General features: G+C 50.2%; 1 protein-coding gene across 1 annotated transcript in view; it reads right to left on the bottom strand.

Moving 5' to 3' along the window:
• REXO1 (RNA exonuclease 1 homolog) overlaps positions 1–15,205 on the bottom strand; it is a 49,708-nt gene that overhangs the window by 15,134 nt on the left and 19,369 nt on the right. Inside the window, exons 3-8 of the mRNA XM_071451569.1 lie at positions 11,068–11,169; positions 8,615–8,816; positions 7,789–7,952; positions 5,582–5,719; positions 3,024–3,147; positions 1,838–1,951 (exon numbers count right to left, since the gene is read on the bottom strand). Coding sequence (XP_071307670.1) covers positions 1,838–1,951; positions 3,024–3,147; positions 5,582–5,719; positions 7,789–7,952; positions 8,615–8,816; positions 11,068–11,169 — 844 coding nt within the window. The remainder of the gene's footprint in view (positions 1–1,837; positions 1,952–3,023; positions 3,148–5,581; positions 5,720–7,788; positions 7,953–8,614; positions 8,817–11,067; positions 11,170–15,205) is intronic.

Genomic DNA, 15,205 nt, shown 5'->3' with positions numbered 1-15,205 from the left:
TTGGCTGCTGCATTAAACCCTTCCAATATTCCTGGGTGCCCTTTGATGTTGCTTAGCTGAGCTATATTGGCCCTTTTAAGCTTTCTCAATGTCAATTCCTTCTGCTCCATGGCCTCCCTGGCTCTCCTCTGATCTCCTCCACAATTTGCCTACATCTCTTGGCAACCAAAATACCCATAACTGATTTGAGCCCACATGAAAAATGCTCGTGGCACAATCCTTTGGCTACGATACGACCTTCCTGTGACATTGGTGAAACTGAGCCCTGCAGAAATGGAGATTTTTAAGTTTGCCTTTTAATCTGACAGGCACATTGTAAAGAACTGCTTCAGGGCAAGAAAGTTGAAGTAAAATAATGCCCAAAGCACAAGAGGCAGCTCTGAGTGGTTATTGATGCTCCATCAAAGCCAGCCAGGCTGCAGCTGTGACCTCAGAGCCCCAGTGAGGACGGAAGGAGGGCACTGGTCAGTGGTGTCACCATCCCCCAGGGGACTCTGCAGCTCTGTGATGCAGCCAGAGGACAGAGAAATCCCAGTACTTCAGGTCATATAATCCTGAGTGGGAAGGGACCCACAGGGATCACTGATCCCAGCGCCTGTCCCTGCACAGCCACCCCAAGAGCCCCACTCTGAGCACCCCTGAGAGTGCAGGTTTGGGCTGGGAGAGCCCTTAGAGACCATCTTGTTCCACCTTCCACCACTCCAGGCTGCTCAGAGCCCTGTCCAGCTCTGTCACCCTGGGCAGCAGCAGCCACTGAGAGTTCAGGTGACACCAGGAGTGACACACACAGCCCCAGTGCCCTGCACTGCCACCACAACCACAACAGGCTCAGAGACTGGACAAACCAAGGAATCCTGGAATGTTCTCAGTGGGAAGGGACCCTCAGGGGTCATTGATCCCAGCCCCTGTGCCTGCCCAGCCACCCCAAGAACCCCACCCTGAGCAGCCCTGGGAGCTCCTGGAGCTGTGGCAGCCTTGGCACCATTCCCTGGGGAGCCTGGGCAGTGCCCAGCAGCCTCGGGGGGAAGAACCTTGCCCTGAGCTCCATGCCAAGGCCTGGCCCAGCTCCAGCCCTTGCTGGGCTCCTGTCCCTGTCCCAGAGCAGAGCTCAGCCCCTGCCCCTGTGCCTGCCCTGGGCAGGAGCTGCAGCCCCCAGGAGCCTCCCCTCAGTCTCCTGGGCTCCAGCTGAACCAGCCAAGTGCCCTCAGCTGCTCCTCAGCCCTTCCCCAGCTCCGTGTCCCTCCTTTGGCCACTCTCCAACAGCTTTGGGTCCTTCTGATCTCATGGTGCCCAAAGTGCCCCCAGCACTGGAGGTGAGGCTGCCCCAGGGCAGAGCAGAGTGGGACAATCCCTCCCTGGGCCTGGTGCCCCCAGCACAGGGTGGCCCTTGGGGCTGCCAGGGCCCAGCAGTGACTCAGATCCAACTTGCCCCTGACCAGGACCCCCAGGGCCCTTTCTGCAGTGTCTGAGATGAGCCAGATCTGCTGTGATGCCTGGAACAGTTGCTGAGCACATCCCAAGGGATGCTCCTGCCTTAGAAGAGCTCAGCTTGGGCACCTTGGTCTGGTTCTCTGCATGTCTGCTGATTTCCAGGACATCTGGGTCCTGTTTGGCTTTGGGATTTGCTGCTGCATTTCTTTTTTCCTCAGCCCCTTCCCCAGCTCCAAGTCCCTCCTTTGGGCACTCTCCACCAGCTTTGGATCTTTCTGATCTTGCGGTGCCCAGAGTGCCCCCACAACTCGAGGTGAATGCAGCAGCCTGGTCCTGCACCCCCCAGTCAGTGTCACACCTCAGCTCCCCCCTCAGCAGTGACAGCCCAGCAGGAACAGCCTCTGACCTGTCAGATCCTCAGCTCTCAGGCTCCCTGAGCGGTTCAGAGTGAAGCTGGTCTTGGCAGCAAGCTTCCCTCCCAGCACAGCCTCGTGGGACACCACCTTCTTGTTACTTGTCTCTGCAAGGAGAGGGGAGCAGCACAGGGGGACAGACATCAGGTACCCAGTGGGTGACTTCAGTCCCAGTTTGGGACGCTACACATGGGCAAGAGGAGGATTGTGTTTATTCTCTTGAACTCTTGTTTTGCTCCAGAAATGGATTTTTTGTGCCACATGCTGGCCCAGCATTTCCATCCCAGCACCACAGAGAGTATTCTGTTCACACTGTCAGCCCACAGCAATTTTAAGGGCAGCAAAAACTCTTTTCCAGTTTTGTTAGAAACTTGTAGCTCTCCCTGCTCACTCTGCACAGCAAGGCCTCTGACTGACCAGAAGAGAGGAGTCAGCACAGAAACAACCTGACCCCTTCATGTGCTGTGTGAGGGCATCACCCACCCCCAGGAAACAGCTTTGATTCTGGGGCCCTGCAGACCAACCTCCCACGTAGGATCCTTCAGCTTCTTTCAGAAAGGAGCTTCAGAGCTCTAGAATATGCTCAACACATCAGACAATGGCAGAGAGGGGCTTTTTACTAATCATTAACTGGCAGCCCTCTCCTAAAGGCCAGCCTCCAAGTTCAGCTGCTCTGCCTAATGGCCAGGAACGTAATGAAGACAGAGGGGAGAGAAGGGAAGAGACCAAAGGAAAAAAAAAAATCACAAGAACAGCACAAATTGATTGTTTAATGTACCCTCTCGAGGGCCAATAATGAAATGTCTTAACCCTCTTCGTTTCTCTCTTGAAGCTTAATGTGTGTAACAGATTTCTGTGGTGATGGACGAGTCTATCACTTTGAAGGCATCATGTGAAAGTTACTCCATTAGCAGGGCTTTTCATTTGAAAGAACTTGTGCTAAAAAAAAAACCACCCATGTGGCATTATCTCCATTTAGGCTGAGAAAGCCAACAAAGCATTGCAGGACCTGCCTCTTGAAGGCCCATTAAGGCTTGCCAGGCTATAAAAAGCTAAACTGGAGCTGTTTGCCTTTCAGCATAATGCTGCTGAGAAATGGGTTCTGGCTTTTGAAACAAGTTTCTCTGTGTGGTTTGTGATCCCAGCAGGGCTCCAGCTGCTCAGCTGCAAGGTACCTACTGTTGGTGCTGGCTGGGGAGTTGGGCACGAGGCTGCGGAGCTTCTTCAGGGTGTTCACAGCCACGTTCAGGTAGATGTTGCGGCTGGTGCTGCGCTCGTAGGCCACCTTCTCCTCTGCCAGGGCCTGGGAACAGCACAAAGCATCACCACACACTCCTTTCCACTGCTCACAGAACCCCAGAACGGTTTGGGATGGGAGGTGATGAGGTCTCTGGTGTTGAGATGACCCTGAGGTGTTGGAAAGTCTCTGTTTCCAAACCCCAAGATGGAAGAAGGAGGCAGAATTCCTTGGCTCTGGTTCTCAAGGTTGTTTATTTGCTCTTATCTGATCATTGTCTGTTTGACCTGCTGAGATCTGTCTGGCAGGTCAGGTTGAGGCACACTGACCACCCTCAGATGGTGTTATCTTTTTATACTAAAAACTACCTGTACTTTATTTACAATAATTTTCCAATACCTATCACCTATGTTAGACAGTCTGTCTGTACTCTAAACCAACCCAGAAGTGCCACCATCACAGCAGAAGATGGAGGACAAGAAGAAGAAGGAGAAAGAACATGCCCAGATTCCTCCATCTTGCCTCTTGAACCCCCATTCTAAAAACCCCAAAATTCTACTTTTCCACCCTGTGGTAAATTCACTATCATTCTACTCAAACCCTTGTGGCTTGTAATTCTTCACACAAAGTTGGGAATTGTTTCCATGGACTAAAATCAAAGGCACAGATGTTTTTGACTCTGTGCCAAGGTCTCTGAGCCCCTTGCCAGGGCCTCAAGTCCTCAAGGGCAGTCAGAGCAATGTCCTGGGTTCTGTCAGGGAGGAACCTCAAAGATCAGTTTTTTCCACCTTCCACTATCCCAGGTTGTTCCAAGCCCCATCCAACCTAGCCTTGAACACTCTCAGGGATGGGGCATCCACATTTCCATGGCTTTTGGAGAAAAGAAATGTTTGGCTCTTAAATACAGACTCCAAGTAGTGATGCCTCAGGTTTGAGCTTTTCTATTTTTCACATTCTGTGCTGCCTTAGTGTGTGGGATTCATATGAGGGGATGGTGAGCTCTGGGCACAGAGCAGGGAGACAAAACAATTCCTGCTCCAGATGGGGACCAAGGACAAATGATCCAAATCTCAGCCCAAGAGCACAAACAATGTGGGCTGGAGAGAGAAAAACAAGGATGGGACTGCATGGGCTGGGGCTGGAATTGGACAATGAACTCCAATATGCAAATGGAGCAGATCTTATAAAAGTGAGAGACCCCGTGCCTGGTCGTGTATTTTGGGACCATTTTGGGTTTTGTCTTGGGTGCAGCCCTGGCTGGGCTCTTGTGCTGCCCAAGGTGGATCCATTGAGGCCTCCTAATAAATCCCTGCTTTATTCTTTAGCTCTGTCCAGTCTCTGTTCTAGCTCAGCCTTCACAAGGCATCAGTAGGACCACAAAGAAAAAAATTGCCTGACAAGGAATTGAGTAATAAAGCAGAATATGGCACCAATATGTACTTGCTCACGTAAGTAAGAGAAAAAAAAGTAATTTCATTTTAAGCAAAGTGCTAGAAAAAGTACTTTCATGTGAAACTTTCCTGAAGAGATTAATAAAACTTTCCTACTTAGCAAAAAAAAAAAAAAATTGAAACTTTAACATATTTTAAATTGGTATCATCCCTTGTCTTTCCCCCAGTATAAAGTCTGCTGCCACCTTGGCTTAAGTATTCCAGAACTGCTCTTGTTCCCAGGAATATCTGACCTTGCCATGTTTTCATCAAGTAATTCTTGATTCTTGTTCTTGGAACTGCCTGGGCAAGGCTGCTTTCCCCACTTTGGGGCAGTGCAAGATCTTAACTGGTAAGAAAAGGAGGTTTGGCAAATGGTGGCTCCTTGGGAAGGTGGAATCCCACAAAAGAAATCCTTGTGGTGTCTGCTTTGTTTTGGAACACACCACAAAATGTCCCACATTTACCCAACTAACAGCCAAGCTTTTCCAAGAAAATGTATTACTCTCTCCACTCTCTTCTGGAAATCCTACCATACCGTCCCTACTGCTAGAAAGTTCCTTAAAGTCTCCTTAACAGCCTTCAGAAGCAGCAAGGACCCAATTCCCAACCAAACACATCTATCCCAAACACTTCCCTGTGCTCAACACTTTGATTCCAGGAGGTGTTTCTGGCTGCACCAGAGCAGAAGCTCTCTGACCACAATGCACATTCCTCTGCATCCTCTCCTGGGGTTATTAAAGGCCTCAGGCAAGATTTGCAAATGAAGGGGAAGATGGGATTTCCTACTGGAAGCCCCCACTGGAATGACACTGGAATGCTGTTGCCCATTCTGGTGATATTTAATGCCATTTTCCTCAGTTGTGGATAGGGGAATCTTCAGGGAATCAGGGAATGGTCTGGCTTGGAAGGGACCTTAAGATCATCGAGCTCACACCCCCAAGTTTCTGCAAGCATAAATACAATTCAGTTTTCTGGATTTGCTACCATTTTAGAAAGTTTTGGCCAAGGCAGAGGATGTCATTCCCTGCTGCAAACATTATTCCTGAGAAGCAGGGATGTGTACAGACCTTGTCGAAGGCTTCCTGGGAGGAGGAGCAGAACTTCAGGCACTCATCAATGAAGAGATTGAGATACCTCTGACGAATGTTGGTTGGGACTTTAGCACCAAACTCTGTGGGAATAACAGGCCTCTGTAAAGTGGTGCTCTGGGGGTGAGACAGAGAGAGAAAGAGGCTGGTCAGGCTCCAGGAGGTTGCTCTGAGGCTCTCCCACTTCCTGTTATTAATCATGGGATGACTTCCTTTTTGAAAATCTGCCCAAAGCCAAACTTAACACGCAGCACTTTTGGTACTAAAAATACCACTTGAGGCTTCACCACCTTCAGTGCTCTAAGTCCTTCAGAAAACAGCTGTATTTCACTCTGAGGTCAGCCAGGAGCCAGGGACTCCAGGGGGCATTAGTCACACCCAGCATTCCAGAGCAGGGCATGCTGACATTTCCACTGAGAGGGCCAAGGCTAGGATGGCACCAAGCACCACTGGAGCCATGAACACACACCACCAGTGATGGGCACCACACACAGGTTTGGTGCTCTGGCTCTGAAGAGAGAACAGGAGGCCCCTCCTGCCAGGCTGTAACTTATCCCACCCCCACGTCCTGGGGCATTCCTGTACATTGACTGCATTGGGGGTTTTCTTCCATTTTTCATGCCAATCATGAGGTTCCTAAAAGGATTTGCCCCCTTCAATTTAATGGCATGTTCTTCAAAAGCTGCATGTTGGGCTGAGCTGTGAGCCACCACTGCAGCTTTCCATTTCACACCAGTTTATGCCCCACATCACAGCACACTTGTCTCTTTGTCAGAGAGGAAAATGTTCATTCATCTCTAAAACACCCAATTGTTTTGTCAGTTGTCCTCCATCCCACCCAAGAGATATCCATAAACCAAGCCATCTGCTGCAATCTGGAATAAAAACAACTCTGTGGAAGGTGTGAGCTTGCTCCAAGGGGAGCAACTGGTCCTATCCCAATGAGAGAAGTGCTCATTTTCCCCAGGAGACTCTCACCTTGATGCCCTGTTCAAAGGGATTTGGTCATTTCCATTAAATATATAAATTCTCAACCTCTAATATTATACCCTTAAGCACCTCTCTAACTCTGCTAAATATTTTATCCTTTCACTTATTTCTCTTATTTTTAATCAGCTTCAAGTTCTACGTTACTATGGTGGCAGTTTGGGTGGGAAAGGAAAAAAATTACTTTGCACTCTTCTAGAAATAATCAGAGCAAGTTATGACAGATCTTGACACAAACCATCATCGATAAAGGGATCTTTAACCAAGTCCTGGCACTAACAGTTCTGCCATGCACTCCAGCACACAGCTCCTTATGCCATCCCAGGCTGCTCCAGGGGGAATTCTGCTCTCAGTTGTCTTAGCAAGTACCAGGATAGGAGGGACTTAACAGAATCCCAGAGTGGTTTGGGTGGGAAGGGGCTTTAAAAATCATCCCATTCCACCCCTGCCATGGCAGGGACACCTCCCACTGTCCCAGGCTGCTCCCAGCCCTGTCCAGCCTGGCCTTGGGCACTGCCAGGGATGCAGGGGCAGCCCCAGCTGCTCTGGGCACCCTGTGCCAGGGCCTGCCCACCCTCACAGCCACAAATTCCTTTCCAAGATCCCATCTAACCCTGCTCTCTGGCAGTGGGAGCCATTCCCTGTGTCCTGTCACTTTGCTTAGGAACCCATAACAAAGGCACCCAAAGGCTGGGCAGAGATCCCAGGGGGTAAAGAGAAACAAAACAAAAGCAACTAACAAAGACAAAATAGTCTTTTCTTTAAAAACCACCAGCAGCATAAAGTTCAGTGCTCACATTTTATTATCTAGGTCACAGAGGGACATTATTCATAACCACCAGTGTGGCCCACAGAGCCTGGCAAGGCCATGAATCCACCCCTGGCTTTTGAGCACAGGAGGTTCCAAGCCCCTGACCCAAACACACCCAGGCCAGTCAGCACAAGAGAAGGCTCAAATTGGAGACAAGTCATCAATATTTACAGAGATCAGATTTAAGTATTTCTACCTTTTTAAGCTCCTACCCCTTGAGTGTTTAATTTTTTATACAATGCTATCTAGGAAAACCACAGGAAGAAACAAACCCACTCAATCAACATAATCAAAACACCACTCTCAGGGAGTGCTAAGTTTGGAACAGCAGGATCAAACATTCCACCCTCCCTGGGGAATGACAGGAAAGAATTCAAATTCCCCTTACCTGTAAGGAGGGAACATGTGCTACCCTTTTGGGCACGATGGTGCTGGTGGTCTTGGAAGCCATCCCAGCCAAGGTGCAAGGCTTCAGAGGAAGGGTGGAGGCTTCAGAGTCATTGGAAGGTGTGACACTCCTGCCACCAACAGCTGTCTTACTGCTCCCAAGGCCTGCAGGGAACACAAAACACTCAGGTACAAATCCTGCCACTGGGCTCCAGGCTGCCAGAATGAACTCACTATCAAAGGCCAGTACTGCAAGCTGTGATTTTCTCAAATCCAGGTCTCCAAAGGGACACAAATTGGGCAATTTTGCCACCTTGCAGGCAAGGATGAAGAAATCATCTGCCAGGAAACGTGTCTCATTTGGGTTTGTTTTGGGGTGACTGAGTCAGCAGAGTTTAAAGAGGTAACTCTGTCAGCTGGAGGCACTGACACCCCACACGTCAGCTCTGAGTCCTTCCACCACAAAGGCACAGCAAGGAGCCTTCATTAGCACTTCCCTCCAGCTCCTGCCCCCTCCAGGCTCCAATGGAAGAGGGAATGAAGAGCAAACACAATCCAAGGAAGAAACAGAAAAAGGAGAGGCTGAAGTGAGGGAGGTTGGGTGAGACAGATCAGGCTGGACACGTCTGACCTGCTGCTTTTCACAACAGGGTGGAATTTCTCAGGGAAAGACCTTCCACTGGACACCTCCAGCAGAGATTCAAGTCATGGCCAGTCCTACACATCCTCTGACAGTTTCACACGTGCTCAGGAGAAATATAAACAGGGTAGAGCCTTTAACCAGGGGAAGGACAGGACAGTGACCCCACATCCCACTGCTGGCTTACTTTGCTTGGCCACTGCGGTGAGGGCTGCATTTGGCACGTGAGCAATCCTCCTCTTTTCTCCTGGCAAACAGAGAGAGGTCTTTTGAACAGCCCCAGCCAGCTGTGCTGCCTGCTGCTGAGCCAGCTGGATCCTCTGGTAACACACCTCCTGGGCTGTGGGGGGACGGTAGGGCCGCACCACCGGCTTGCTCGGGGTCTCTGCCTGCACACACAAACAGCATTTAGGGCCAGCAGCTCCCCTGCTCCATCCACACCCCCCAGAAAGGTCCCTTCTCCTCAAGCCCTCTGTTAGCAAGTACAGGGTTTTGAGAGGACAACATCTCAAGTGTCTTCCAGAATGAAATAATTAAGAGTCATCCTCTAACAAACATGGCATTAATGATTCATGCTCTGGGAAGGCCTCCCAGCTCACTGGCACGTTCCTCAATTCATGAGCTGCTTTTAGTGGCTGTGCCCAGCCCAGTCCTGGGCTCTATCAACACCCTCAGCCTTGCCCTAGCACACAGACCTTGCCCTGTGCTGCATTCTTTGCTTTTTACTGCAATAAAAAAGGGACACCAATTCTCCACTCCTCTTTGCCACAGGACACTGAGCTCCACTGCTCCCTCCCTGAGGACACCTGCATCCACCTCTGCACCACAGCAGCTCCCACCTCTCTGCAGCCCTGGAACTGCTTAAAAGCCTCACAGAGAAGTATTTATGGGATCAGAGCATTACATAAACTGATTTTCTGAATTTCCAACAGGCTCTGTCCCTGCCCACTTCTGGAGGCACCTCAGTTACAGCACAAACAGGTTCCACACGAGCTTCCTTTGATGGCCAAATTTAGGTTTGCAGGAAAAGTGCCAGAAATTATGTCAGCAAAGAGAGAAGTTTCCTAGCAGCACAAGTGCAAGAGAAGCAGCAGTAGTACAAACTTCTCCCTCTGCTTAACAGCCTTTGAAATGTGAGGAACAGGCCTCCCCTCCTGGAATCTCCTTGGAGGAGGGTGGCCCAGTGAAACACCTGGGGGCAAAGCTGGCACCTCCTGCATTCCCGGCCTCTGATGCTGACAGCAGCTTCTGGATACCAAACTGGGTGCAGTCAGACATTAAATTATAATTACAGACTTCCAAGCAGCACAGGCCACTCATTTTCTGCCTCACCTGCAATTCCTTTGGCCCCCATTTCCCCTGGCAACCAACCCCGAACTCGGCTCCCTCCCCTTCTCCTCTCAGTCCCTGAGCCATAAATCATGAGCAAGACTGAGCAAATATTCCACTTGGAGGGACACAGCAAAGCACGTTCTGAGGTGAAAAGTGGCAGCTGAGGTGTTACAGCACCTCCTGGGCAGAGCTGGGAGCTGCTCTGAGCTGAGAAACTGCAGGGAATGCAGGTCCTGGAGCTGCCCTGGCAGCTGAGCACACCAGATCAGCTCTGTTTGCCCAAGCAAAGGCTCTGCTGGGGCTCCCATCTTTGGAAAGCATTTTTGGATCAGCTGTCACATTAAGAAAATATATTTAAAGGTTTGTACATGTCTAAAAGGTGCCTCTTTGCAATAAATATTTGAGTTAATGAATTTCCAAGCCATTTGCTTCAGTCTCTTATCTCTTCACTTTGGAAGAAAGGGCCCTTATCAAACCACATGAACTGGCTGGAGATATGTAGTTAAATAAAACCCATTGTATTGACCCCAGGGCTTCAAATTATTAAAGGCAAAAAAATCCTTCCTAGGCAGAGAGGAAAGGCAGAACAATTAATTTGGACTACCCAGCTCAAATTAGTGCACAAGGCTCCACTCTTATCCAGCTGCAACATAAAACTAATCTGAGATCAGCACCTGGAGGGAAACACATTAAACCCTCAGAGAACACATGAATTAAAATCCCAGGGAGAAAGGAATAAAAAAATCAGATTTTTTTGCTTCTTCTTTGCTTTTGTTTTGTTTTAATTTTTCTCCTCTGTATTTGTACAATTGGGAAAGAAGAGTATCCAAACAAATACTGCTGAGATCTTGGCTGATTCAGAGCAGATGTAAGGTAATGGTTTTAAACATCTGACCAAATTCCTGTAGTATCTTTTAGATCCACAAGGCACAGAAAAATACCAGCAGATACAGAGTAACCTTGTGTCCAGTTATTTTTTATTGAAATCTCTAAATTAAGCTATACTGGAGAAAATGAACACCCCAACCTATCCCAAAGGGTTACCAAGAGCACAATTCATTCACTCTTCCCAGCCTACCCTTGGTTTTAGGAAGGTTTTTTGTTTTGCTGCCACTTTTAAAAGATCCTAAACATGGGAGATTTTTGAGGAATTGGAAAGAGAGGAAATAAAACAGCCATAGATTGATTCCAGCACAAACAGCTCTCACACTGCTGCCTGGCCCTGGGAGTGCAGCCTTTTCCAGGGTCAGGACAGAAAATCCTCACTTGGAACAACCTGAACTAATCTGCTTCTAAATCTGCACTTACATTTCCTTGTTTGACAAGATGAGAGATCCTTCTTTTTTGGCCAGGAAACAAGGTAGTTAAATTATCTTCTGTCTTTTCTTCATTTGCTTCCTCTTTGGATGCCTGGAAAACAAAAGAACAGGAGAACAGACTTGAAGATCCCTTACAAGAAGGAGATGTGGGAAGTCTCCTTTTGGGTTAACCTTGCAGAGCACAGGTGGGAACACGTGGCCAGCTGCTGGGCCAGTGACAAGAACCTTCCAGAAGCCACCAAGGAACAGCAGCAGGACATTCCCACCCCAGCAGCAGCTCCATGAGCTGGCATGGGGCAGGATCAGCCTTACCTGGCACAGGAGCCTTGACCAGCCCTCCCCTGGCAGCCACTCACACTCCTCACCTCCCATGGCATTTTCAGAGTCCAGGGGGTTTAGGGTGGATTGGTTTTTAAGAAGTTGGGAACTGACTCATTCTGCCCTGGGCAGGTGCTGACACCTGCTCAACACCAAACCACAGTGCCCTCACCCCACATTTAGGGAAATATTTTCTGCAGGTTCAGCCACAGCTGTCACTGCAGGGAGACTCTGGTGACACAGCCCAGCTCACATCCAGAAACTCAGCAGGAGACAGAAACACCTCTCCAGCCAAAGCTGCTTCGAGCTGACACCTCAGAGCTGCTCCTGGACAAGGAGAACCACTTGGAAATCTGCTTGAAATTTGACTCAGTTGTTAATTGATAGAAACTTGTGAAGTGTTTTGTTTCTCAGAACTCCAGCTGCTCTCCAGACAATCTTGTTTTCAGTTTCTCAAAACAGCTCCTGGCAAAACTCTGACATGAGCCTGACAATCTCTGAAATTCAGCAGCAGAGCCAAGGCTGGATTCAGGGACGAGCTCAGGCAGCACTTGGGACAAGCCTGTATTCATCACCACAAGGGGCACCCTGACTCACCTGGCTCCCCAGGAACCCCAGGGTTTGGTAATTCACTTACACCCCTAATAAACTCTCACAGTGCAATTGTGCCAGGCAGAAAAGCACTGCACTGCCACATGCAGCTCCTGCAATCACAGAATCCTGCAGCATCCTGGGCTGGAAGGGACCCTCAGGGATGATCAGTGCAGCCCCATCCCTGCCCAGCCACCCCAAGAACCCCACCCTGAGCAGCCCTGGGAGCTCCTGGAGCTGTGGCAGCCTTGGCACCATTCCCTGGGGAGCCTGGGCAGTGCCCAGCAGCCTCGGGGGGCAGAACCTTGCCCTGAGCTCCATGCCAAGGCCTGGCACATTACTGAGCCCAAACAACACAGGGTTGTGCTGGTTTTGCAGAGCTTGGTGTTTGGTTTTGGAGGGATGCACAGAGGTGGCTTCTGATGCACAGAGAAGCTGCTGGAAGCTTCCACCATGTCCAGCAGAGCCAATCCCTGATGGCTCTGAAGATGGACATGCTGCTGGTCAAGGCTGGGCCAATTAGAGGAGATGGTAACACTTCTGTGATAACAGATTTAAAGAAGAAAATCAAAATCAAGTGAGGCATGCAGTTTTAATTCCAGCTAAAGAAGAGGAGGTGAGAACATGTGAGGGAAACAACATGGACACCCCAAGGTGAGTAGAGAAGGAAGGGCAGGAGGTGCTCCAGGCACCAAAGCTGAGATTCCTCTGCAGGCTGTGGTGATGACCATGGTGAAGCAGCTGTGCCCCTGCAGTCCCTGGGGATCCATAGGGATGCAGAGATCCACCCAGAGATCCTGGGGATCCACAAGGAATGCAGAGATCCATGGGGGATGCCGAGATCCACCCACAGCCTGTGGGATCCACAGGGAATGCAGAGATCCACCCACAGCCTGTGGGACCCATGGGGATGCAGGGATCCACCCATAGCCCCTGGGGATCCATGGGGAATGCAGAGATCCACCCACAGCCTGGGGGATCCATGGGGGATCCATGGGGGATGCAGAGATCCACCCACAGCCCCTGGGGATCCAAAGGGGATGCAGAAATCCATGGGGGATGCAGAGATCCACCCACAGCCCCTGGGGATCCACAGGGAATGCAGAGATCCATGGAGGATGCAGAGATCCATCCACAGCCCATGGGTGAGGTGCCCATGCTGGGTGGATGCCTGGAGGGGGCTGTGATCCAGTGGGAGACCCAGTGGAGAGAGAGGGGCCCCACTTCCAGACTGGAGCAGCCTGGCCTTGGAGCACTGCACCCATGCCACAGCAGTTTGGGGGGCTGTGTGCCCATGGAAGGGCTTTGTGCCCATGGAAGGGCTCTGTGCCCATGGAAGGGACTCACACTGCAGCAGTTTTGGGGGTCTGTGTGTCTGTGGAAGGGGACTCACATTGCAGCAATTTTTGGGGGGGCTGTGTGCCCATGGAAGGGCTGTGTGCCCATGGAAGGGACTCTCATTGCTGCAGTTTTGGGGGTCTGTGTGCCCATGGAAGGGACTCACACTGCAGCAGTTTTGGGGGGCTGTGTGTCTGTGGAAGGGGACTCACATTGCAGCAATTTTTGGGGGGGCTCTGTGCCCATGGAAGGGACCTTCATTGCAGCAGTTTTGGGGGGCTGTGTGGCCATGGAAGGGACTCACACTGCAGCAGTTTTTGGAGGGACTGTGTGGCCATGGAAGTGCTTTGTGCCCATGTAAGGGACTCTCATTGCAGCAGTTTTGGGGGGCTCTGTGCCCATGGATGGGACTCACACTGCAGCAGTTTTTTGGGGGCTGTGTTCCCATGGAAGGGACTCACACTGCAGCAGTTTTTGGAGGGGCTGTGTGCCCATGGAAGGGCTTTGTGCCCATGGAAGGGACTCACACTGCAGCAGGTGTGGCAGGGCTGCTTCTCCTGAGAGTGGCCCCACACTGGAGAAGTTCATGGAGAGCTCTCCCCCCTTGGAGGGACCCCACAGTCTCACAGGGGTCCTCTCCAGAGCAGTGGAAGAAAATCTCACTGATGAACTGACCAAACCCCCATGGCCTCTCTCCCTGCACTGTCAGTGGGAAGGAGGGAGGGGCTGGGGTGGAAAAAGCTGTTTTAAGGGCTTCTTTTACTTCTCATTATTTTCTGATTTTGTTAGCAATAAACTCACTTTGTACCTCTAAGTTGAGCCCTTGGAGTATTCTCTTCTGGTCAACTCATGAACCCTTGGTTTGAATTTTTTCTCTCCTCTGTGCAGCTGTAGCAGGGGAGGGCAAGTGAGTGACTTCCATGGGTGCCTGGTGTTGGGCCAGTGTCAAACCACAATGGGTCCATCTAGGAAATCACTCCACAAACAAAAACAATGCCCCATGACCAATCCCACCCACAGACACCCATCTCCCAGAGAAGGATCCATCCCTGTGCTGCAGTGAGCCTCCTTCCCCAAGGAGCAGGAAACCAAACCTCAGCACAGAGATGCAAAGGAGCCACAGCTGCTGACAGCTGAGTTTTGTCACTCCAGGCCACAATTAACTGATTGCTGTGAGTGGCAGCCCCTGGTTCAGCACTTTCTGAATTCACTGATCAGAAATTCCTGCTACAGATTATGCACCCTTCAATTATTTTTTTGTTATGTAAATACTGTCTTTTAGTTCTCCTTAGTCTGAAGCCCCTGGCACCACTGGAAGAAATTTTACCTTCCATTTCTTGCTTGCACCACTCACAAGGTATCCAGAGATCCTGAGGAACTACCTGTAGTATGCATTTAGAATAGGAAAGATGAATTTGGGGAGTCTCCAAAGTGTCTGACAAATACTGGCCTTACTTGCACCAACACCCTGTCCAGGTTCTACCTCCCCCCATGTTCCTTAAACTCTGCTGCAACAGGAAGGCAGTGCCCAGGCTGGTGACCTTAGATTGGCTTTGAAAGCCCCAAACTCACTCCCTGCAGCCTTTTCTCCAGCCATCCACACCCCCAGGGTTCCCAGGCCAGATGGAGACAGAAGTAATTGCTAAGTCTGAAAGCTGAAAGCCTTCCACACAAGAGGGGACTGAACTCTTGCATTTCACAGCAGCTTTGAATCCAACAGGTAAATTCAGGAGCAAACACTTCCAGGCACTCAGTCACAACAAGGAAAAGATTCTTCCAACACATGGAGTCTCCCTCTTCAGCTACTTGAGATAAGCAGCACCACTAAACCAAACCAGAATCCTCCCACCTTTGGAAGGGAGAGAACCAACACCCCCAAC

This window comes from Agelaius tricolor, unplaced genomic scaffold (genome assembly GCF_023055355.1).
Source record: "Agelaius tricolor isolate 1412-34295 unplaced genomic scaffold, bAgeTri1.0.p SCAF_33, whole genome shotgun sequence".
NCBI classification, from domain to species: Eukaryota; Metazoa; Chordata; class Aves; order Passeriformes; family Icteridae; genus Agelaius; species Agelaius tricolor.
The sequence above is the reverse complement of the archived record's forward strand: the minus strand, read 5'-3'. Positions and strand labels throughout refer to the sequence as shown.